The sequence below is a fragment of the Pezoporus wallicus genome, unplaced genomic scaffold (genome assembly GCF_028554395.1).
Source record: "Pezoporus wallicus isolate ANWC-B61680 ecotype Strahan unplaced genomic scaffold, APGP_CSIRO_Pwel_v1 contig_3365, whole genome shotgun sequence".
NCBI lineage: Eukaryota > Metazoa > Chordata > Aves > Psittaciformes > Psittacidae > Pezoporus > Pezoporus wallicus.
Genome location: NW_026640883.1, coordinates 4,966,550 through 4,991,643, shown reverse-complemented (window position 1 = coordinate 4,991,643; position 25,094 = coordinate 4,966,550). Strand labels below are relative to the sequence as shown.

At 41.0% G+C, this 25,094-nt stretch overlaps 1 protein-coding gene across 1 annotated transcript; it reads right to left on the bottom strand.

Annotated features, from left to right (window-relative positions):
* Window positions 1–21,225, bottom strand: ACSL5 (acyl-CoA synthetase long chain family member 5). Its single transcript, XM_057421013.1, has 21 exons — window positions 21,126–21,225; window positions 11,818–12,003; window positions 11,165–11,273; window positions 10,430–10,494; window positions 10,250–10,351; window positions 9,824–9,923; window positions 8,449–8,627; window positions 7,709–7,741; window positions 7,420–7,471; window positions 6,794–6,867; window positions 6,271–6,348; window positions 5,943–6,077; window positions 5,334–5,468; window positions 5,162–5,257; window positions 4,749–4,821; window positions 3,729–3,817; window positions 3,531–3,647; window positions 2,954–3,097; window positions 1,883–1,984; window positions 1,431–1,502; window positions 1–976 (listed from the first exon to the last, which is right to left on the bottom strand). The coding sequence occupies exons 2-21, from the start codon at window positions 11,971–11,973 to the stop codon at window positions 836–838; spliced, it is 2,052 nt and encodes a 683-aa protein (XP_057276996.1). The 5' UTR covers window positions 11,974–12,003; window positions 21,126–21,225; the 3' UTR covers window positions 1–835.
* Window positions 21,226–25,094: the final 3,869 nt, after the last annotated feature.

Below are 25,094 nucleotides of genomic sequence, written 5' to 3'. Positions count from 1 at the left end.
TTTGGTTTAATTGTGCAGTTACAATTTATTGCATCTTATATCCTTAGGAATGACAGCTAAAAGTTTTCCACTTACCAGACTCACATTTATAAGTGTGGAGGCTTTTTAACTGCCATTGCATTTGAGAACATGTGCAAAAACTGATCCAATGCCTCCCATACTAAACTATGTTTGCCTTAGACATATGTACTTTGAAAACCGGATGATGCCCAGCTATTCATTAAAAACAACCTGCACTGTGTGGTCCAGGGTTAGGAGCAGGAAATTCACGTCTGTATTTGCTGAACAGATGTTAAGTTCCAATTCAGATTGTGACACATCAAGTTGAGACAGGTATCCCAAGTTGACTAGCATCCCAAGTGAAAACTGAAGTGTTATTTTCCTGCACTTGGTTTTAGAACCATCTTCCCCCACCCAAAATGTAACTTCATGAAAAAGTTCAGTTTTATTGCAGATCAATCCACAAAAGGTCACAATGGAGTTTATAGCTGGAGCAGGAAAACAAAGATTTGCTTTAGACAGTGAGATGTGCACACAGCTGCTTTTTAAAGGCTGAGGGCCTTGAGTTTTTTTGCATTTCAGTCACAGTCCAAGGAAGACCAAAGTTCTGGCTTTGCCTAGACAGCTGATGCTCAGTCCTGCACCATGTGAACACTGCCAGTTGTCAGTTATACTACAGCCATCTTCATCTGAAAGTCATTTTTCCCAGGATACCAGAAAAAAAATACATTGAAGTTCTCCTTGCTCCCCTCCACTCATGCCTGTGTCCTCCATAGGTCATGTAGTGTCACAGATTCACGTGGATACTCCATGCAGTTTAATTTAAACCAGCCACTTACTCCTCTGCACTTGTATAGAGGGCCTCAATCTGCTTCTGGAAGAGTTTAACAAGCTCTGCTCGCTTTGCCTTCAGTGTTGGTGTCAAGAGTCCGTTTTCTACAGAGAACATCTCTGTGTGGATGTACAGGTCTTTAACCTGTGAAAAGAAACTATTTTAGCAACTGCACTTACACAGTGCTTAAACAGTTAAACAGTTATCCTGTTTACAGAGGATAAACAGTTCTTGTCACCTTCCTTGAACTCAGTGCAATGACTCAGTCTCAGGAATTGCCATTAAATAAATTGGTTTATTTTTTGATGAAGTCAAACTCCTTTTGGCTGACACAGCAAGAGGAGAGGCTGGAACTACAGTACAGCTCCTGCAGCCTATGGTGAATCTCCACTCTATCTCCTGGCAATTACTGCTGTTGCCCTGTAGAGCCACCTGTTTGTTGATCAGAAGTTACTGTTTCACTGCCTACTTTGGTCAGTAGTCTGAGGTAGCTGTCTTGGGTCCCATCCTGACACAGCCAGTATCAAGAATGAAGATTTCCCAGCCATTGTATTAGCAATGCAAGTGCTTGTGACAAGTAGGATGTAGAAGTACTCACTTGTTCAAAGGATTTAAGGCCAGCCTCTTTCCCCAGTCTTACCATATCTTCTAAGACAGCTTTCTTCACGGTCTAGAAGAAATAGAGCATGAAGAGAGTGGGCAAAGCTGTCATTTTGTAATCGCAATTCAAGACCATACCAATTGCCCAGTCAGTGAAAACTGAGGTTGGCAAGAACACATGTATATATTTCAACATTCAAGATTTATTATGTTAAGGCCACTGTGACTTCACATCCTCTCATTAGAAAAGCAGCAGTGATAGCCTTTGAAACATCAAGAGACACCTATAGTTGGTTCCAGTTTTTAGTGTAAGTAAGTCTGCCTGCATGACTCACCCAGTATTGAGCCAATTTAATTTATAAAAAAGGTAGAAGGAAGTCAAAGCAGTGCAAGACTGGACTTCAGAATTAAGTTCTACCTACAAGCCACCACAAACATTAAGTTACTCACTGGATTTTTGCAGAGATCTTCATAAGAACCTTTTACTCCTAGTTTTGCTGCAAATTCTGGAAGTGTCTCAGGATCAGGAACCACTATACCTATTAGAAAAGACTGAAAACAAGTGGAAGCAGTCATGTTGAGACCAGGAAAAGGCATGTGAAATAATGTGTGCTTAATTGTAGACAGTGTCTCTATTACAACCCACATCTATAGCCTCATCTGTTCCAGGAGTTTGGAAGGTAGCTACACAGACTTTAAGTCACTTATCAGACAGCAGTAAATGTACTAATGCAGGGGGTTTTGTGTGCTGAATGCTCCACAATTGCTTTTGGCTGGTTTACAGATTGAAGAATGGCCTCTGCTAGCATATGAGACACGTGTGGAAAAGAAGTGGAGAAACACTCCTCCTATGAAGAAAGGCTGAGATAGCTGGGGTTGTTCAGCCTGAAGAAGAAAAGGCTCCAGGGTGACCTTATTGCAGCTTTTCAGTATTTAAAGGGGTCTTATAGTAAGATGGGGACAAACTTAGTAGTAGGGCCTGTTGCAACAGGACAAGAGGTAATGCTTTGTACATACACCTGTGCAACTAAAAGAGGGGAGATTTAGACTAAATATAAGGAAGAAATTCTTCATTGTGAGGGTGGTGAAACACTGAAACAGGGTGCCCAGAGTGGGTGCCCCATCCCTGGAAACATTCCAGGTCAGGCTGTAGAGGGCTCTGAGCAGCCTGGTCTAATTGGAATGTCTCTGCTCACTGCAGGGGGATTGGACTAGATGACTTTTAAAGGTCCCTTCCAACTCAAACTGTTCCATAATTCTAAATTCTTCAGAGCTGACCTGACATACTTATCGCACACAAGTATGTAATTAGCCTTTACCCAGAGCTTGAAATCAAGCTCTCCTTTTCTCTGGTATCAATTGGGAAGGCTATAGGTCTGAACAAATAGTCCTTTAAATATGGCACTCTGGGAAGCAGATCTTGTTCAAGGACTCTCTTGCATGTGCATGCCTTTATACTTGATCTTCCAGAATTCACTGAGGGAAGAGTCTTGCAAGATCCTCACTCCTAACATCACTTACCCTCAGGCTTTCCCCATGTACAAAGACCTGGGCTACAGCAGCACTTCGGACATAGACATTTTCTATCTTCTCTGGAGCAATGTATTCTCCTTGTGCAAGTTTAAATATATTCTTCTTCCTATCTATGATCTTCAGTGTTCCATTCTAGAAGTTAAAGAAAGCCATTAGTTTCAAGTCTCTGTCTTGCTTTTATAAGAAGATAATAGGTTACAGTTTGTTGCATGAAAGGCACATGCTAGTCTGAAACTGGTTTCTCTATAGAGCGAAGGAGGCACTTGGTCTAATTTCTCCAGTTAGCTCAGGACATGATTGGACAGCTCCTTCATTCTCCTCTGGGAGAAACCAGGATACCTTGCTGCACTTCACTGTGGAAGTGACAGTGTTAATTACTGGCCTAGCAGGTGTTATTTGAGATCTTGTAACCTAATTGGTCTTTGGAGCTTTGCCTGGAGTTACTTTGGGAATGATCATAAAATACAGTGTAAGGCTTAGAATTCATTTCTCCAGTTTTTCAGATTACTGTGAACTAGCCAGGAATTCATATCCAAGGAATGGTTTGTATTAAGCAATTACTCACTGGCAACCACTTCCCTATGTCTCCAGTGTGGAGCCATCCATCTTTATCAATTGCTTCTGCTGTCTTCTCAGGGTCCTGCAGATAACCCTTGAACACATTTGGTCCTTTAATGCAGACCTACAGCAAGCAAAGAACATTGTTAGTCAACAATGTCTTACATTCTAGTATTTCCTGACACATACAGGAGATAGCACCTACCTCGCCTTCATTGTTAGAAGAGAAGTAGTTCATTTCTTCCACGTCATCTAGTTTTATAATATTACAAACCAGAGGCGGTCCAACATGGCCTGAAAAAAAAAAAAAAACAAAAAAAAATCCAAACAAGCAAAAGACAGTTATGTTTGGGGGATTCTGCTAGCACTTGGCCCTAATTGTTCTAAAGCTACAAAGACTAGGTATTTAAGTAATATGGGAGAACTCAGATGTCCCCAACATATGAAAGGCCTCAGTGATGGTAGGTACTTAATGGCACTTTATTCACTGCTTTAGCAAGAACCAGTGCTGTTTAAAGGATTCTGACACTAGACACTCAAGGAAGTTATTGTAATGCCATTTTCAGGCAGTTAATGCAGGATAAATAGCAGCTAAGTATCAACTATTACAACCATTTATTGGTGTAATTAACCACACCAACCATGTAGCACTCTTGCCTCCACTGGATTCCCTCATAGACCCTGGTATTCACTTGCATTTCATCCTCATTATGCTCTTTATGCAGTTATTATGTTACCAAAGATAACAACCAGAGCTTGAATTTCAAACACCCAATATTAAAAACATCCTTGCTAATAAGAAAGCCAAATCTTCAAGGTCAGGTAGTCCTTCAGGAAAATAGTCAAGTACCATGTCTGATATTTTAGTCATTATTCTTGGAGTAAAACAAGTTACTTGGGAGCTAAAGCTAGTTTCTTAGAGCCATTTGGCAAGTCCTTGTCCAGTTTTTCCAGCTCTGTACAGACAATCTTTTCCTGTACACTAGGATAGGGTCTAAGCTGACCTATGTCACTTAGACATAGTGTGACATGAGAGATCCTCATGTACTTGAGTCAAGATCTTTCTTTATCTGTTAAGCATACAGGTAACTGTTACTACCAAGAATCACTCTAAACATAAGTACCCAGGATTTAACTTTTATTGAACAAGCAGTAGAGCACCTAAGCTTGTTTGCCACTTCCTGCTGATAGCTATGGGAGATTTTCCAAGTCTCAGCTACCATACCTGTTGTCCAGTCTCCAGGCATTGAGAAAGTGCATCCAGCTGAACATTCAGTCTGGCCATAAGCTTCAAAGATCTGTGTAAGAAAGGAGGAATATTCTTTGAACAAACCATTGGTGTGAAAGAGCTCAGTTTCAAGTATGCCTGTGTTCGAGTCTTCTTCGGAAGGAAGCCAAGACTTCTTGGTCTTATTGGTGCAACCAAATGTTCAAGTTTACCTACCCAAACCTTGCTTTGGTCACCTAATTCTCTGAACAGGACAACTGTGTTCTCACATGCAGTACACTGGGCTCATTGGGCTTATCAAGCAGCCTGTAAATACTGAAGACTGACAGCAATCTTCCCTGAACAAGCTGGGCTGGACCACAGCTGTATTATTGGTCACTTATTTGGGCATAATCAAAAACTCGTCTTACCTGACAGCCTAATGCTGCTCTAAGAAATGTCAGGACAGAGGGAGATATAGGAGCTGCGCCTGTTACCATTATACGTACTCTTCCACCCATGGTTTCCTACAAGTGAAATAGAAGCCATCAGATCTTCCAGTTCTACATGGCTCACCTGGTATTTACACCTAGAATACCTTACCTGAACTTTTTTGAAGATTAACTTATCCCAAATGCTGTCATTACGAATTATGCCCTGTTTTATTTCAGCCATCTTCATAATCACAGCAAAGTTTAACAGGCAGCGTTTCACTGGGCTCTTTGCCCCACTTTGTATCTGCAAAGAAAAGTATTGATGACTCTTGGGTTTAACACCCACATCTGTACATCCTGTTCTCGTTTTATTAGGAATCACCATATCTTTGATATTCTTGGGTCCATCTTCACTACTGCCATGGTCTGGGTTATGAACCAAGGGACAACACTAATCTGTGTTACTGCTGACATATTCAGCTCATACCTTTGATGGACAGAGATCCTTCTAGCTTTGAACTTCCTTCATTTGAATTTCAAAGCAAATGAACATCTCATCTTTGAACAGCAACAGGCTTAGCCCAGTCATAACTGAATATGCTGTTCTTATATTCCAGGTCATAGGGCTCTTTCCATCTCCTCAGAGAGGATTTTAAAGAATTCTTCCCGCTAAGGAGTAATTTACTAGTGGTGATGATGCATTCAATATTCATTTAAACTTGTATGCTTGCTTAGATATATGAACATGAAGATGATTTGGCTAAAATTGCTCACATACCTTGTCATATATTCTATTGAGCAGTCTTGGTACAACTGGAAATAGTGTTGGCTTCAAGGTTTTCATATCGTCTGTTAGGAACTTGATGTCCCCTTGGAAGAAGCCCACTTTTGCTCCACAGCTGTAGACCACAGCCTGAAAATTGACCAAACAAGTCAAGGGTAATTCCTAGCTTCATTAGCCATAATTATTGTCTATGGAAAGCAGCATGATTTTCAGTGGCCAGTGGGATGAAAGTTCTATTGTAAATAGCTTTTGAGAAAATACAGGCCATTGTACCTTTTATTATTTGATTTATAGAAGCTCAGATGCGTCCATCTGTACATACCTGTACAACTCTCTCAAACATGTGAGCCAAGGGCAGGTAGGATATGACAATATCTGAACTTGTAATCTCAACTGTGTTCTAGAAGGAAAAGAAACAGACATAGGTTAGCAGTTCCTATGCCTGCTTGAGTTAGTTAAGTAGAAAGCAAGTATAGTTTGGATCAATTTGAGTACTTTCAAACAGACACTTCAATGACTGAAGCAACCCAGATCATCCATCACCTCTTCAACATTTGCAGCTGTAACTCTGCCATACTAGATCAACATAGTTTTGTTTTGGCAAGACTTGCAATAACGTAGTTTAATACTCTTGGTACTTAGGACTGACTCATTCTAGAATAACTTCTGTATGGAAGTTCTTGTTCAAGGTTAAACCAAGTTTCTTGCAATATCATTGTCCCATTGATATATGGGCATGTAGGAAAATATGAGTTTCCTGTGAGCTAGTGGTTTGCAGAAATGCCCAGATTAAAGCTAGTTTCATGACTGACACAGCCTAAAGGTCACCATTAGCAGTAGCCTACCTCTGTGCATCTAAGGAAGGCAGCAGCATTTGAAACAACATTTTCATGTGTCAGCATGGCTCCTTTAGGGTTACCTTTGGAGAGATCAAGCAAAGGTCAATTGTGGCTCCGACTGCTTATGCTGTCAGTTTCCCATGTCTCATTTGACTCAGTCTGAGCTATGTTTGTATTAGGTTTAGTCATAGCATGCTTTGTCTTAAGAGATCACAAATATGCCTCATCTGGAGCACTTTCAGCTAGGGGTATTATATAGAGGAGAGGTCTATTGAACCAGCAGAGTAATTAGGAATAACGTTGAGAATGCTACAAGATATTTCTCTAGCCCCCGTTGATCAGAATACATACCCTCTACAGAGTCTTAATGTTAAAGATTGACTGTTTAACTGTGTAAGACAACATGGATTTGGCTATTCTTCTCCCCAGCTCTAAGGAGCTTTGTCTTAGTATACTTGACTTGTAGCAACAATGTCCTAAGTAAAACTGAAGTAGTTGTCTGACAGTGTTCTCATTTACTGTTTTACTTCTGTGTTGTTATAATTTCCTTCCATGCTGCAAAGCTACGTTTTTCAGCCCAGGGAGTTCATTGTAGTGGGGAAGCACTGCTATATATATATTTATTCTCTTACCCGTGGTTCCACTGGTAAAACACACAATGCAAAGATCTTCAGGCTTAGGAGGCTAGAGGGAAAAAACACAAAGTTATCAGGGTAAGGATTATGTTTATTATTTATGTATCATATTTAAGTTATCATTTACATACCCTAACGTGGGATGAACTAGGAATTCTCTTTAGAAACAGCAAGACAAGATGCAACACAAAATAAATCCTGACAGCTTCCTCTACTAGCAGCATGGCAAGAGTTCTTTCCAAAGACTACATTTACAGGTTTGTAACTGTTCCACAGAGATACTTACCACTGGTTCTCTGATGTTGTTTCTTCCAAGCTCCTGTGTTAGAGAGAAAACACAGCTTAACAATTGCAACAGAAATATATGTGCAACAGTAGATGAATAGGTAATTGCATTCACATGCAACACTTGTTTTTACTTTGCCTCTTGATATTCTGTCTCAGGGAGAGCTGGTGGTCTTCCTGATCTTAATTCCTGAATTTCCACAACTTGGGAAAGCAGTCTCCTGGGGTTGTGGAAAGCATGAATTAAAATGTGTAGGAAGCAGTCAGAGCTACTTAAGGAATTTGGAAGTCCTGAGTGGAGAGATTTCATTTTATTTAATGTAGGCCACATCTCTTAGACTTTGCATTTATGCATCACATCTGGAAGATTAAGCCCAGTATTGGGATGTCAAAGCAGCCAGTAATTTGCATTTACAGTTCAATTATACTCAACTGTCAGCTTAAAAACCTGACAAATCCCATTACAACTACACCATAAATTAAGCTAAGGAAGTCTTCAGTGTCATGCATACTGACTGTCCACAACACATGGACATAACTTCAGTCAATGGGTCTGAACTTTGCAAGTTCATTTGGCTAAATATATCAATTTTCAAGATAACTGCTCATCAACATCTCAGGTACAGGTGTGACAACTGGATAATGCTTACATCGAAGTGTCATTGTTGCCAAAGGAGATCCAGATGTCTAGCTGGCAAGGTATTCCTCTGCAAGATGAAGCAGAAGCCTTTAGTCACCTACCTCAACCTCCTGCAGTGCTAGAATTTCAACTCCCACTTTAGCTCCTCTGTCCTTGAGCTCTTTATCAAAGAGATCCATGAGAATGACAGTCTTCAGACATGGTGTCTTTCCTTGCTCACAGTTCTCAAGCAAGACCTGTGCCTTCTCTGGCTTGTCACAGATCACTATGCTTATATCAGCTACAGGAAAGAAATTACATTTCAGAAGTCTGTTTAGAAACCATGAGGCTAGTGACAGCTCAGCAGAACATACATTTAGAACATAGCATTGTTTCTAAAGCCATTTGTTTGTTCATATGGATTTAGTGGCTGGCTTGCAGTGATATGAACATTCCTCCTACCATGGCCAATTGATTGATCAAACTTGATATTTTGGCTATACAAAATGCTAAGGAACTGAAGATGGATCTTCAGTCACAGTCAAGAGAGGCATTTAAACTCTTGATGTTATCATAAAAGCTCAAAGTTTTCCTCAATGACTGTTTAGCAATCTTCTTCAAATCTAAAGAAATTTAGACCTACTTGAAAGAGGTAATCAACATTATTCAGTTTATGCCTCAGCTTCCCTACCTGTAGAAGAGAGTTTTGTGCAATTGCAGACACATTTCCCATTAAGTCAGCTGAGGAACTGAGTTTGCCTGAACATACCAGTTCCCCATTAGCCTAGTAGGTAACCGCTGCATAGTCCCAAGGCAATACCTGTTTGCAAGGCTCGCCAGCATAACTGTTGAAGCAATTTTGCATGGAAATCCTATTTATGGGTTGAATCCCAGATCATTGTGACAGCAGTGGATGTCCCCTCCTCCCCTCCCATATCTCCTGACCGGAAGGAGAAAGCCTGAACATTTATTCAAGCTTCCTCACCAGTTTCTTCTGTGATGGCATGCTAGCTGTTGGTTCTGTAGAACAGCAGGCCCTAACCAGATAGGTTAAACAGATTTAGGGATATCTTTACCCTTCCCTCCTCCACTCTTTACATCCTACAACTTTAAATCAGAGACACACATCTAGTCTTAATTTGCATGCAAGACTGTCTGCATTGTCTGGTTGTTTGGCAATGTGGGAGTTCAGGATTGCAAAACCTCAAATAGCAAATAGCTGGGCACTTTGCTTGCAGGATGATGCACAGGATCTAGCAGGTCTTCAGTGAACCTACAGTTAATACACTAGGAGAGATAGAAAAGCCAGTGGCTTCTTCTAGGCATTGACCATGCTCCCTGCAAAGCAGCTTCGTTTACAGAAATTGTCTATAAAAGTATATGAGCAATAAGGTTAAAGCTACTCTGATTTTTGCATTGAATTCCCTTGAACTTCAGCCTTCTCAAAACAAAGCTTCTTAGAGAAGTCATTATGAAATAATGGAAGTCAGTATTTACCTTTCTTAACAATATATACAATGGCCTCTGGCCCCAGAGTGTCGTAGAGTGGAACAGCAACCATTGAGTAAGTGTAGCAAGCATACTCTGAAATGATCCACTGAAAAGAGAAAACAGTACAGCTAAGGAAAACTAGCAGCTCAAGACAGGATTATCTGCAGATTTCCTAGCTTGACTAGCCCATGCACACAATAGTAGTGGGGGTTGTATAAGGAGTATGTGTACATGAGATTAAGAGTAGTGGGGGTTCAAGATCAGTGTATTATGTGTCTGGCATGTATGTGCTTAGTCAATAATAAAGTAACTGGGAAAGAAAAGCCAGTTGTGATTGCTCCTCAAGTGGCCTCAAACTCTTTAAATACAGACCCTCCCCTCTCCCCATGGTGTCAGAATATTCTGGGAAAGAATATTCAGTTTGTTTCTTACCTCTGGCCTATTCTGAGCAAAAATGCCAATGAACTGGTTTGGTTGTGGTTTGCATCCTTTTTGCAGAAGCCCTGATCCCAGGTGTTGAGCTCTGTCCAAAACCTGCAAGATCGTTTTCCAAGACTTCAGTGTTACAAGACAGGACCCCAAATGAAATCATCTGTCATGTACAGTACTCACCTGTTTATATGTCAGCCACTGATAAGGTTGCTTGGGTTTTCTGTAGCCTAAACAGTTGCCATTTCCTAATGGAAGAGTTCAGAAAAGCAATAGTAAATAAAGCTCAGTACTGAAGTTGCACAGCACTTCAATGCAACACTAAGTGGGAAATACTTTCAGTCAGACATCCAGCTAATGGCACGGAGCATGGAAATGCTGTGTCCACAGTTAACGATTCTGCCCAAGCCAACACTGTAGGACTGCTTGCCTTATCCTTAAAGGCAATAGTTCCAAGATCTGTGGATATTTTCCCATTTCATGATATACATGAGATTGAAATAGCTTGCAAGCTATCACTTATTTCCATGCACAGGACCCCCAAAGTCACATGTGCACAAACTCATATCTGCTTGTAAAAATTCATTTGGTAATTTTACACTGAAAACCACATAATGAGGCAGAACAGAGGTGTTTCCCTGCAACTCCCTCTGATGTTTAGTGTCTTCAGGCTCTTCACTGAACTCTACCATCTTAAGCTTCTGATGTTTGTTCCTGCCCCGTCTGCCAACTAAGAGTGCTTCTAAATCAGTGTGCATGTGGGGGGAATATGGTCACTTGTCACTCTACCCCACAAAAGGCTAGGCAAGCTTTTGCTATCCTTAATTATTACTACAGACAAGAGCCAAGGCAAAGGAGCTTGGGATAATTTTATTTACCTGTGATAGGCAAATATTAACTGGCAGATGCAAAGCTTACCAGAAGCATGCAGTCCTCTCTGGAAAACTTCATACAAGGTTTTACTATCTTCATAGTAATAAGAAAGTAGGTTATTGTCTGTCAAGAGTGCACCTCTTCTGGCTCCTCCCTAGGAAAAGAGCATAGTTATGAAACAGTGCAGAACAGATGAAGTATCATTTATTCCTTAGCCATTCTCCCAGCAATTGCCTTTGAAGCATTTCAATAGCTTTGCTTTGTTTGAGGAAGTCTCATTTTCCTTCCTGATTTTGATCTGCTCAGTCATATGCAAAGGAATTTTCTAAATGGCCTCTAAATGGATTAATCTTCCATTACAAGTTATTAGAGAGACCTTGACTAAGATTGAGTGCTACCACTTGCTTAGTTGCATGAAGCCTAGCACCAGCCTCAAAGCTGATGCAAAGGATTTAAAATACAGAAGAAGTCAGTGACAGCCAAGGCCATCTGGTAAAGAGCCCACCTAATCCTGTTGGCAAGAGCAGCTGCTTCCTACTCTTAGTGTTTTAAGGCTTCCCTTCTCCCCATCATACTCTTGAGTTGTACACCTGGGAGAGAAGGCTGTGTGTATCAGTTTCCACCAATACCTAGAGTCAGAATGGATCAGTATTTAGATTAAGCTCAAAAATAATGTATTCCCACAAATAGAGTATTACCTCAATTCCTATTGACTGCTTGTTCAAGTCAACAGGAGGCAAAACAGGCTTTGGCCTGCTTGCCACCCACAAGAAGACGCCGGCTCCAAATACAATAAGACTAATCAATGCTGGTGTTGGGAGCGGTGAGAACAAGACTTGAAGTATCCAGATCATTGTGCTGGATCAGAGGAGCCAGAGTTGAACCTGAAACAAACAGGAATTTCAGTAGACGTGAGCTAGAAACGCTCACTACCCATGAGCTATGGTTCCTTCAGCAGTTTGTTAAACAATACTACAAATTATTTCAGCAGTTTGCTCCTAAAGAGTCCTGGTACAATAATAAAGCATGCTTATGCAATGCTTTAAGCCTCTTAAGAGATCGCAAGTCACCTGTCCCCATTAATCTTAATCCATGCTGCATCCGCCTCCACAAATCACTGAAGCCTGATGAAGTCAGACAAGGAACAGATGTTATTCATTGTATTGAAGAGTATAAAACTTTGGTGAAAAAACAGTATATAATTTCCCAAATGAAGTATGACCCAAAAATGCCTACAGTTCAGTGATGTGAGCAGCAGAAGTAAGAAAAAATTCTGCAATAGGAGGGGATATTGCTAAAACAGCAGGGGTACTGCCAAGTTAAGTGTTTGTTACATGTCCTGCAGACTTATATATGTACAAGAAGTATCTTTGTGATCAGCTGCTCTTGCTGGAAAGCAGGGTTCATGCTGGATAAGTATTTCAGACAGTGAAAAAAAGCGTTTAGCACGAGATACAGCACAAGGCAAAACTGTTCAAGTTACTAGGAAGTTGTGACCTAGAAGCCAATGTGTGCAATGGAAATCTGGCTGGGAAACAGCAGCACTTCTGCTGCCTGCATCCTTCAGAGTCTCATCCTTCAAGGACAGGAAAGCAAAACCCAAGAATGCAGGATTTCTTGGAAGTGACAGAGGTCTACCTCAGCCTCCTCCCTTTGAAACAAGTACTTTAATCTCTAAAGTGTTCCGGTATGTTTAAGGTTGAACTGCTAAGAAAATGTAGCATAGGTGACAGCTTTTTGTCTGAATCAACTCAGATTTCACCAACTTACCTTTGCTAGTGTCTAAATAGCTGTGCAGGACGTGACACATCACTCTTTGCAAGATGAATAACCACACCCTGTCAAATTCCTTCATACAGAGTCAAGGGAACCCAGTCAGTAGGCAATATGTCAGCTAGCAACTAACTAAATCCCTGCCCAAGACTATCAGGCATTCTGGAGCAATGGGCTCCAGTTATCCTTTAACTATAACTTCAAGAAAGTTAAAGGAATTTTCTAAAGTTAATAAATTCAGCCAGGCCCCTAAGTCAGAATTCAGGTCTCTGAGCCCAGACTGACCAGAATTAGATCATCCGTATCTGATTTATGGGTTTGTATTTTCAGTTTCCAGTGGCTGCATTAATCAGCAGTCCTCACGTGTTCTCTGGTGAGAGAAGGCACGCTTTGCCTGCTCAGCATCTGGGTAAGGAAGGGTACCTCAGAGGACTGTCATCAAGTCCAAGCTGCCAAAACCATGCCACCTACATACCTGAACTGTACCACCTCCCTAGCGCTGGAGCTTTTCTACTCCAAGCCTTAGTTACAATGTGCACTTCAAACTCCTGAACTCAGTTTTATGTATTTAGAGTCCCAAAAAATTGTGCTACAGCAAGAACGGCAGGAACTGCCCTTGGCTTTCTGCACTGCCTGACAGTTCCAGTCACTGAGTATATCAAACCTAGGAAGCATAAACCTGCTCTTTCTACAGCACAGAAGTCACCCATCTCCACACTCCTCCTTTGGGCCTTGATCAACCGAGCCTAGATTAAAACAATCCCCTAAAACCAGGTCTGCTGGTTAAGTTTACATTCAGGGCAAAGGCACTTAACAGTATAGGTTCTAGCGCTGCTTTATTAATAATCTTCAGTCTTCCAAACAAAGCAATCAGCTGCTCTTCATGACTTAGACATTTGGCCTTGTAACCCATTACTGGAGCAGACAGCAAACAGCTTTCTGTAGGGGCTTAAGCAGTATCTGGTTTATGGTATGACTCAGCCACTTCCTCTTTTGTTAACAGGAACAAGTTACTTTTTTTATAGCATGAGCACCGGGTCAGCCTGGTAGAGGTATCTCCACTTTCCAACATGAATAGGAGTTGGATATAAACTTCAACTCAAAGGCCAGTACTAGACCCAAGTGGCAGAGCAAATCACATTTCTATCATCAGTATGTTGGAAGCTTAGCTTGTTGGCAAAACTAGACCTTGGCACATCTATTCTCACATCTTTTCAGACAGATACATGTTCAACTCACCTGAATTTTCATAGAATGGGTTGGGTTGGAAGGGACCTTAAAGCTCATCCAGTTCCAACCCCCCTGCCATGAGCAGGGACACCTTTCATTAAAACAGCTTGCTTAAAGCTTGGGCTGTTTTCCAATCTTTTTCCATCCCTACGAAGACCAAAAGGAGTTTGCACACATGACCCTCCCCAGACATGAAGTTTTTCAATCACTAGTAAGAGGATAGAGCTATATGAAGGCAACAGAGGAGACCACATGCCTGTACAGCTTCATCTCTTTTTAATGGCTGAAGTGTGCTCTCATGTGCTCATTTTAATAGTGATTTTAAGATAATTTCCTAGAAGCCAGGAAGGATTGGTTGGCTTTAGAGTATCATGCTAGAGGAATAAACAGAACTGGGGATCAGGCCTATAGAACCAAGTCCTCTCCTATAACTTATTAACACTGCCTAATCAGACTGATCGGCACAGTTGTCTCAAATATCTACTGCCCGTTACATGGCCTTATTTGACAGAAAATTAACAGAGGTCACTTGTCTGACCTTTTTGGGGTAAGGATCAGAGAACTCACTAACCCCAAATGCTCCATGCAGCAGTAGGTAAGTCACTGAAAATCTTTCCATCAGGATATTCTCATCTCCTCACTGACTCACATGCAAGGCAGTTTGTACAAAGACAACTAGGAAGAGAGAGCATCAGGCCCTGAAAGGAAATGATGCTTGGAGCAGAGAGCTCTAAGTCCAGATAGAACACCTGATCAAGTTGTGAAAAGCCTGAAGACAGTTAAATGCAGCAAAACTTTTGCCTTCAGATTCTAAACTGGTTCTCCAAGTCTCTGGTTTCTCTTTCTCTCCATGTAAGACAGTAGCCTAATCCTACTGTAATCTAACCAGCATCCCTATAGCTAGTCAAGGATGGGTTTCAGTTATAAACCAAATGTTTTTTTTCATTTAAAGAAAGACCTGTTGATGATTTTCTCTCTAAAGCCTCAGAAGTATCATATATTCACTTGTTTCTAGGGTTTTGTTTTGTTTGGGGTTATTTTAATAGCTGTCTTCATTAGCCTGCTTACAGGCTATATGGGAGAGTCAAAACCCAATATCCTTTAAAGCTACAGAAGTCAGTGTTGCGTCAAAAGCACAGATACCTAGATATTGTTTGCAATACACAAAAATAAAAATGCTTTTCATATCTGACAGGCTATTTTCAATTCCTCTACTTTATTAATAGTGTTTTGCTTTTACTTCCCAACCCTCAGATGTGCTTTAGTCACTCCTATCAAAGTACACGGTGTGTTATTCAAGATGTGAAAAGAGACTTGTCAGCAAATTTGTCTCAATTCCCAGTATTAGGACAGTTGTTTCCTATGCCAAGAGCTTCTACTGCAACTTGTCAAATTCAAGTCATTGCTAGTTAATCATCTCTGGTGTCCTCCAAAAGCTGCTTAATCCTGTTGCTCTCAAAGCACAAGAACCAGCAGAGAAGATAAGAGTTCCTGCCCATGGGAAGGGAACAACTCTACCCTACATCTGTCCTAAGGAGCAACTACAACCAGAGCTTAACCCACAAATCCAAATGCCCTATGCATTTGTAATACCCAATCTATATCACCTAGGTGAAAACTCAACTCAGTGCAGCATGAGCCAAAGCCAGGGCATTTTTGACAGATGCCAGCTTGCACTGCAGGGCAGGTCTGCAAGGCAGCTGCTTTCTCAAGCATGCACGGATGAAGAGCTTGAAACTCCCAAGTTCCAAAGGGCTCAGCTCCCAGTGACCAGAAAAATATAAAATGCACAGGGTGTCTCAAACCACATGTAGGCCTCTTGTGCAATATGACACTAGACAGTTAAAGTATACATGAATTGTCTGCCCTGATCAATGGTCAAGGATAAGACACACTAGGCTCCAGAGTGCAAAGGCTTAGTTTTTATCAAAAGAGATTACAGTGATACCATTTACACCCTTGGGTTCAGGAGTACATGTTCTCATTTCTACTGTACCCCCCAGCTCCTTAGTCTCTACAGCAATTCCTTCACTAACTAAAAGGAAGGAAACAGTTATTCCCTATTCTCTCCCAGTCAGGAGATTCTCTCTACTGCAAAGTGACTGAGCTTTGTGCCTCCAAACATGTAAGTGTGAAGAAACAAAACTCAATCACAGTAGTTCTTTACAGAAAGCAAAGCAAGGGCCAAAACTCACACAATTTCAGAAGCAATGGTCATATACTGCCTAGGAAAATGCTTTCTAGAGTTTTGCCTAAGAAACAGTTCCATATGCTTTTGAGGTGGTCACTATAATTTGTTGAGTTGCATTAGTAAGGTAACATATAATCATAGAATAGTTAGGGTTGGAAAGGAGCTGTAAGAGTATTGACTCTTTCCAAGCAGGAACAGAAGAGTACAGCTGACTACACTTAGCCACCAGAGCCTACTTTTTACATTTGCTTACACAGTGCAGCCTTTGCTTAGTGTCCTGCAGATGTGAGCCACTGTGCCAGTTCTTGCTCCTTGGAAGCATTATATCCCACTTTCCTCTAGCAGCAAGGACAAGCCTTGTGTCCTGCAGGGTTTAGGAACACCTAAGTTTTGGCATCCAGAAAGAAGCTAAAGTGCAAAAGCTCAGCAGTGACTGCTGAACAGAGCCACATAAAAACCACAGAACAAATCCACAGCAACTTGCAATAAGCCTAAGATATGCTTTAGTTAGGCTCTGTTTTGAGAGTACCTCTTTTGCAAGTCAGAGCCAAACAGTTCAAGTACCCTTTGATCTTGACTGAGAAGGACTCTCTGCAAGAGGGTGGGAGAGAATGAGGCCTCAGTAACTTACTTTCAGGAAGTAGAGTGCTCTGTGTTTCAGACTGTACATTACAGGCTGTTTCTGGCCCTTGCTCATGAAATACACTGACATCAGAGCTTCATTATCTTTAAATAGAAAGGCTTTTTTTAGAGATAATTTTACTGTGTCTGGTATTATTACCCTTCTATCAGGAGAGTAGCAACACCATGACACTGCTTAGTACTAGTTTTGCCAGCTAAACTGAAAAGTCAAGCTTTCATGTATTTTTCTATATCAGGTTTTCTCCTTGAAAGTGACCTACTCAGAAACAGAACACATGCAACTAGCCCTTTGAGACTTTGAAAAATTAAGAAAAATAGTCAATAAGAGATTTTGTTACTGCTTATCTATTAGATAATACAGGATCACATTCCTGCAAAACATGCATGCATCAATATTATATTAATAGGAAATTATCTCTAGATGTTTAGCAAGCACAGCTTAAAGAGATAAAACTTGAAAACTCACATAGAACTCTTAAGAAGGGTAGAACATCAGCATTAAGCACCTTACATAGCTTATACATAGCCATACAGAGAAAAAGTAGCACCAAAAGTTTTCAGATGCTATTGTATTATATCACTACATATTATCACCGTACTTACATGCTTGCTCTTTACTCTTCGTGGTGTACCTGAACTTAACTTAGCCTAAGGTTCATATTTACTCCCAATAGCACACTACCAGAGATTCCCTAGGAATCTCCTGAAAAAACTCATTATCTTGGACCCTACACTAATCAGCACACCTGCACACAGGTTACAGCAAAGCCCATGTAGGTAACAACAAGCAATCCCATCAGCAATAAAACAAATATAAGAAGCACTTCACTACTTATACAGAAAACACTTCAGAGCAAATATGGAGAACCAGTAATCAAGAACACCTACCATTGTGAAGACAGGGAGGGAAACCAATCTCTTTTCCTTAAGTAAAAGGCAGTCTTACCAACACAATAACAAACTGACACCAATGAGGTAACACTCATTAAAACCTACAGCTAGTTTCCCTTCCCTGGTTTAAATAAATCAGCAAGCAGAAAAGCATGCTGGGAAGGGAACAGACAAATGGGAGGAACTTGCACATGGGAACTGGAGTGGTAAGAGAAAAAACACTACAGAGGAAGTTGTTGAGTCTTTTGTCTGTTGATGAAAAGAGCTTGAGGTTTGCATGTTTTTGAAGAGTCAAGTGAAAAGTAGAACAAGCCATTTTGAAGCACTATTTATTATCTATTGCTTCTAATCTTTTTTTCTGTGTGTCTAAAGCTGTACTTTCAATAACAGCACTTTTCTTCCTATAGCTGCAGGTACAGTAAATTGAGCAGAGCTTTGTAACCTGTGATACTGAAAAGTGCTTTGAGTAGAGTCTTTCTCATATACTGCTGCAATGTATTTGCTGGTGGGCTGGATCCCCATTTCTGCTGCTGGTTTTGGCTTATTGGGTTTTAGTGCTTTTCTTGTTTTGTTTTGGGATTTTGTTGTTTGGGGATTTTTTTTGTCCCAAAGCTACCTAGTTCTCTCTGCTGTGTAATATAGACTTGCATGTGTGTAATTATTTGCGCAACATAACAGTGAATTACGTTTCAGAATTCAGTTTTGTTTCCTGCTAATGACAAGGCTTTTTCTTTGTGTTTTTGCAGTTGCATTTCTTCACTTAAAAGTTGAACAGTTTATAGCTGCTGCAGTTTCATTTTTCTCTCTGATGCTTGTCTGCTATAACTGCAACTTTGCAGCAAGTTTGCAGGGTGAGAAAGCAGCAGTTTCTCCTATCTCTCTTCTTTAGTACCTTGACCTCAGGTCTTGGAATTGTTTTCCCACTTAACAATTTGCCTGTATGGAAGTTTTTTTTATGCTGCATGATTTCAGTTTAATCTGCTTAGCTAGACTAAGCGTATCTGTGATGGAATAACACAGCACGTACTTGCATTGAGAATACAACCTGTCCTGGACCTTGGCTTGTCAAAACGCATAGCCTCTACTAATCACAACTATGTTTTTATTGCTGCTGTAAACTTTATGCTATTTAGGTAAAGTTAACTTACATTGCAATTGTGATGTTATTTAGCAATGCAGATATACCTTTAGGAAAGCTGAGGCTAAATTCACTGCTTTATGTGAAGATGAAAAAGAAACAGCTTGTTCTGCATGAAACTTCTCTGCCTTTGGCTTTGCCTACCTAGACCTGTTCCTGTGGCATTTAAGTGAAGTTGTGAGCTTCAGCTTTAATAGTGCACATCAGAGAGACTTCTGCTTAGAGAAAGGCAATACCCCTTACAGAGAAGGGTAAGAAGGCCAGGCTCCCAGCCAGCTCCATTATCACCTTCTTTGAGTACCAATCTGAGGACTTTCCCCCTTCAGATATCTGGCCTCAGGCTGTTATTTTTCCAGGAGAAAGAAAAATAGCAGTGAATTTGCCCTGTCTCTGATTAGCTGTTAAGTAGTGATGCCTGTACCTCATGAGTTGTCTGCGGATGTGAGAGAACATGCCCATAGCACTGTCCTACCTGACCTGCCAGAAGCCCTGCATGTGAAGGTCCTTGCGCTGATAAAGTTATGCTGCATTGCCTGGGCTCAGCGGGTCTCACAGCTCCAACATTAACGAGAGTAAAGGATGCACACAAAAAAGCCTTGGGGAGGATAGCTTCTCCTTAATGATAGGTTCTGTTTAATGCTCCTAAATTACAATACAGCTGATGCTCTTTGCCTGGTATGCATAAGAAGTGACATGCGAATTTTTAGGCTTTTCATTTTTGATACTGCCTTAACTGATCTGAATAAACTCTAGATTCTTGAGAGGCATGAATCCACTTATTGTTAGTAATTCTCTGCCAAAAAAATAAAGCAGAGTTGTGAATAACTCAACCTTTGCATCTTTTTGTACATGTATATACAAAGTATACCTGCATCTTCCTACCCATTAGCAAATTAGGATGAGCAGTAGGTAGAGTATGTATATAGAGCTCAACTTGTTTCCTTCCTGTTGTCACCGTTACAAAAGGTTTGCATAGAGAATAGATGAGCTTTCATAATAAATCCTAAGGTCATGGCACAGCATGAGATTTTGCTATCCAAAGATGCCAAAACATTTCATCCGCCTATATAAAATAGCAAAGGATGTAAATAAATGAAAGGGAAGCATTAGCTCAGTGAAGAGATTTTTCTGTTGTCACTTCAAGACTTGAATCTAACCTTTGTGAGTGTGGGAAGTGTTGGCTCACTTTATTTGAAGGATTTTTGAATTCCAGTTTGTTAATGCTGTAAAAATAATTACTCTATTGATCTGCTACACTTTTCAAGGGCAGCCTTCTGGCTACTGTTAAGCAGAGCAACTACACAGGGAAGTAAATAATCTCGGAGAAGGTAGTATGGACAGGACAATGGACTCGGGGCTTGGAGAAGCAGTGTGCTTTGTGCCAGTTTTCTTTCTTGCAGTTTGGCTTCTGGTTAATATTTGTCTCTGCTCCTTTGTTACATCTGCAGCTCTGTACACAAAAAAAAGCTTGGAGGAGGCTCCATCTCTATAGCTACACCAACCAGTTGTACAAAGGCGAAGGCAGCAGCCTGGTGTGCCATATTCTAAGATCTTGCTTGTAAAATATTAAAAAAGGCATTATAGCCAGCTTCTTTGTTTATAGGGGATTAAGGTCCTATTGGATGTAGTAAATGTTCCCAATAAGCTTCTGTAAGTGATCTATCATTTAGCAACTTTTTACTGACAAGATTTCAAAGCCTACCAGTGTTACCGTGGAACCAAATGATTCTACTGTTTCTGGAACTCTTAGATGTGAGTTTGAATGGGAGCATGGCACTGGCACTGCGTGCACTGTATCTTTAAATAGACATAACTAACAAACTGATAAGAAAATGGCTTCGGCCTGGACATAGGTTTCCAGTTCCAGCCATTCTGTAGCAGCAGGGAGTGTTCAGGTGGCTGCTCTGATTCAGGCTGTGATTTCTCCTAGGCCACCCCTGAGCCCAGACTTCCTTCTTTAGTAACATGCAGCCAATTACACAGTTGTTGCCTTTAGCAGCACACAGTCTGACTAGAAGAGCACATTGGTTCCAGGCATTGCAGCAGATTAAGGCTATTATCCCAATTGCAATACTTCTCTGCAGGAGCAGGAAGTCTAGGACTTGGGAAATGCAGGCTCTGATCAGAAAAGATTTGCTTACCTTCCTTCAGTGCTTGAGGGTGGAGGGCTGGTACAGCTTGCTTCCTTCACTGCTTTACAACTCCAAGTGGGTGTTCAAGGGTTGGTGCTTCGCCAGCTCCTGTGGCAGGACTAAGCCCCGAATCATCAGTGTGTGGCTTTAATAAACAGGCAACACTGCACCCAGGTAACCTTTGAACCTGCATTGCAACAGGTTCAAAGGTTAAAAAAAAAAATTAAATTATTCCTGATCAAATATAAAGAGCGATTTCGGCAGGTTAGAAATGTGTATTTAAACACACAGCTCTTGCGCAATAGCTTTAGAAGAGAGCAGTGTGTTTTGAAAGCTAACCCTAGCCCTGCAAAAGCTGCACACTTGAGCTTTTAATAGGACTCTCATTCACTCAGACTATGCGCAGGGCACTGAAAAAGTCTTGTTCCACGGAGAAAAGGTGCCTCTTGGATCATGCTTTGAGCAAGAAAACTTGTTCTGACATTTTTCCCTGCTGGTTTGTGTAGGGGACTCTCCTTAATCATGTTCAACCACTGTGGCATGGGTTTGCTTTGCAGCTCAAGTGGCCCATGAAGTAGTCTGCTCCTTTATGGTAGGGGCTGTCAGTGCAGTTGGGATGTATGGGGAGATGGTTATCTTACCGTGATGCACCTTCCCTTCTGAAGGTGTGCAAAGGGTGTTGTTGCACTTGCTGGCCTGGCAAGTAGGCTAAGTCTGCTTCACCAGGGATTACTTGTGTTGATTTAAGTGAGAGTTGGTTGGTTTTTTTGTCTTCCATGTATGAAATGAGAGTAACAGGGCTGCTATGCCTAATGCTGCTTGAGAAAGACCCAGCTGTGTGGTGAGGTGGGCCGGCTCGGCTGGCAGGTGGAGCCAAGGGCTCCACTTCCAAAGGCTGTGGATGTGATCTTTGGAAGAAGTTTGCTCCTCATGATCCAAGAGATAAAGCTCAATACCAAAGTCCTTTCAGCACTCACTTAATACTGTCAGGACTGGTCAAGTTCATGAAGCTTTTGTTAATCCAGGCCTGGTTTGACGGATGCTGGAATTTGACTCCTGTATGATATTTGAAGCATAAGTCAATGTTAACAGTTTTCACTTACGATCTTAAGTATCCTTGATAGGAGTGGGGGAACCTGCCTGTACCAGTGGACATGAATAAAAGTGGAAGCACCTGGGGAACCCTCATCCTAGACCTTCTGATTGCAATCTTCTCTAAGTTTTTAGCAAATATGAGTTTGAGGAGGATAAAAAGAGTGGAACAGATCCAAACTTGGAGTAAAGAGATGATACTGGTATGCAAGTCTCTTGGTTCAAGTCTGTGGTGCATCTTGCATATGGGAAACAAAGCAGTCAATGCTGTCACAAGGTATGCAATACATACTTCATCAGGTTCCTGTTCCATGTAAGTGGACATTGCTTCACCACCTCAAAAGAGCTAGATTAACACCATCTATGGTTTAAGCTCCTAGATGCATCTTGTATAAGGATGCTGGGGAGGGACTCTTCATTAGGAACTGTAGTGATAGGACAAGGAGTAATGGGTTAAAACTTAAACAGGGGAAGTTTAGTTTGGATGTAAGGAAGAAATTCTTTACTGTAAGGGTGGTGAGGCACTGGAATGGGTTGCCCAGGGAAGTTGTGAATGCTCCATCCCTGGCGGTGTTCAAGGCCAGGTTGGACAGAGCCTTAGGTGACATGGTTTAGTGTGAGGTGTCCCTGCCTATGGCAGAGGGGTTAGAACCTGATGATCTTAAGGTCCTTTCCAACCCTAACTATTCTATGATTCTATGGTCCTTTGTGGGTGCGAAAGGACAGCAGAGTCACTGGAAGTGGAAACAAAGCCAATTACTTGAGCTAACTGTACATGTAAAGCTATAACTGCTTTTCCTTCTCCAGCCTTTCACCCTGGTACATAAAGCACATGGCTTTTAACCTCCTTTGAACAGCAAATTTATCCAAGTTGTGGTGGTTGTCACCTTTCAACTATATAATTGCTTCCTGATGCATGAAGGCTACTGATTAGTTTACCATTTAAAAACCATTCTGGGAATCCTAAGCAACTCTGAGCAGTGAGTGTGTCATCTCTGAGTCTGGTAGGTTGGGCTCTTGATCAAAAGTCTTGCTGATTTGTTAATGGTGGGACCTTTTTCAGTTTGTTTTGAAGAAGATGTGAGAAAACATGTTCATAAGCCCTGGAAGACACATGGGCTTATGTTCTGTCGTGCAGGCTCATCTGTGTATATTACCTGTGTTCCCTAGTGTTTCTGAATGATTGACACTGTAGTCTGTGACCTCAGTGATGAAACCACATGAACAACGACATGATAGACTAGATCAGCTGTGGGCATCACCTATGTCCCAGTTCTGAAAAAAAGGAACTTGAGGCAGAACTACTCACATAGGTTGTGAGTCAATCATAAGATTGGGAAAAAATGCTTTCAGTTTACGAAAATGATGGCAATTTTCCCCCTCAAGACTAAAATATGAAGAAAATAGATGACAAATGGCACAGAGCTGTCTGTATGGATTGTATCAAGCTAGTAATTTTTGAAATCTCTGAACAGGTTATGGCTCAAAACATTGTCAAAGTATTAAGTTTTGACAAAAGTGTCTGCATGCATGTGGTTTGGAAGCATGTGATAATCTAGATTTTCTCTTGCTAGTTTTCAGAGGTGATAGAAAGCTCAGTATTTTGCCTTCTCGTTTAGATCAATTTTCTGTTCTTACCTAAATCATCACTAGTCACATTAACACTTTCAAATATCACACTAGCAGTTTAATCATTTGCCTTGTGTTCAATTCATTTGACACTCAAATGATGAAGAATATGCATCAAAAGGGAGCAAAAAATTTGAATGGATTGTTTTTTCCAGCTTCTAGCTCCATTACTGACAGCAGGATTCACAGGAACATTTTAGATACCTGCCAGTGAACATACAACTGTGGGGTACCCCTGAATGCTGATTAGAAGTGATTCTTGCTGAGGTCGTGCAACCAGTGTGAGCTGTAAAGAGTGGAGCTAAAGGTCATTACCACATAAAGCCGGTGTTTAATCACTTCTTGGTAACATATAAGAAGCCTTTTTTTCTTGGTCTTGTGAAATCTACTGAATTGCAATAGGCTGTTGGGTGATAAACATGAAAAGAACTTTCAGTCTAAGTAATTGCCCTTACAGTAGTTTGGTGCCACAATAAGTCGTTCTTCCTACGTTAAAGCGTTTGTGTAAAAGGAATGGATGTGTGTAAAACTGTTGATCAAATAATGAGACTGCACATGCCTGAATGTTTGCAGTTGGTTTGTGGTGCCCAAGAGCAGCTGTACACTTACTTTGTGGACTGGTACAGCTGTTGCATAAAATTGAAGGATCTGACTGAATTTGCTGCTTCTGTGTTACCATTGACAATCTTGCATTGTCCTCTCTTCAAGCAGAGCTCAAGTGGTGTGTCCCAGTGTCTGTGATTTTAAAACCAGATGAAACAGACTTTTAAGACAACTGCAAATGTTACATAGACACAGGTATGAATTGTCACCAGTCACTTTGCAGGAACTGAAAGTGTCTGATTTATATTTTGACTTGCTGACTGAGAATAACAACTGACAGTTCTACTGGTTTTGACTAAAAAATATGTAAAACTGTGGATTTACAGTGGTAAATTCTGATTTGGGATCAGAATTTGTCCCCAAAAATTTGTTCTTACTCTTACACAAAAAAATATTTGGCATTGATCACTTCTGTTTCATCTGATAAAAACCATTGATGAGAAGTTCATGAAGCTGTCTCTGTGTAATCTCAAAGTCTCCTTTGAGAAGTAGAATTCGTATCTCAAAAGCACTGAATGCCATATATTGCATGTCAGCTCTGGAGACCATCCAGCACACATGCTGCCTGGCTGCACGGATTTGACAGCAAGGCTCTGTGAAAAGTCTGTGGACAGATTAAATTATCAGGTCTTTTCCTTCTCTAAAGGTTAATGA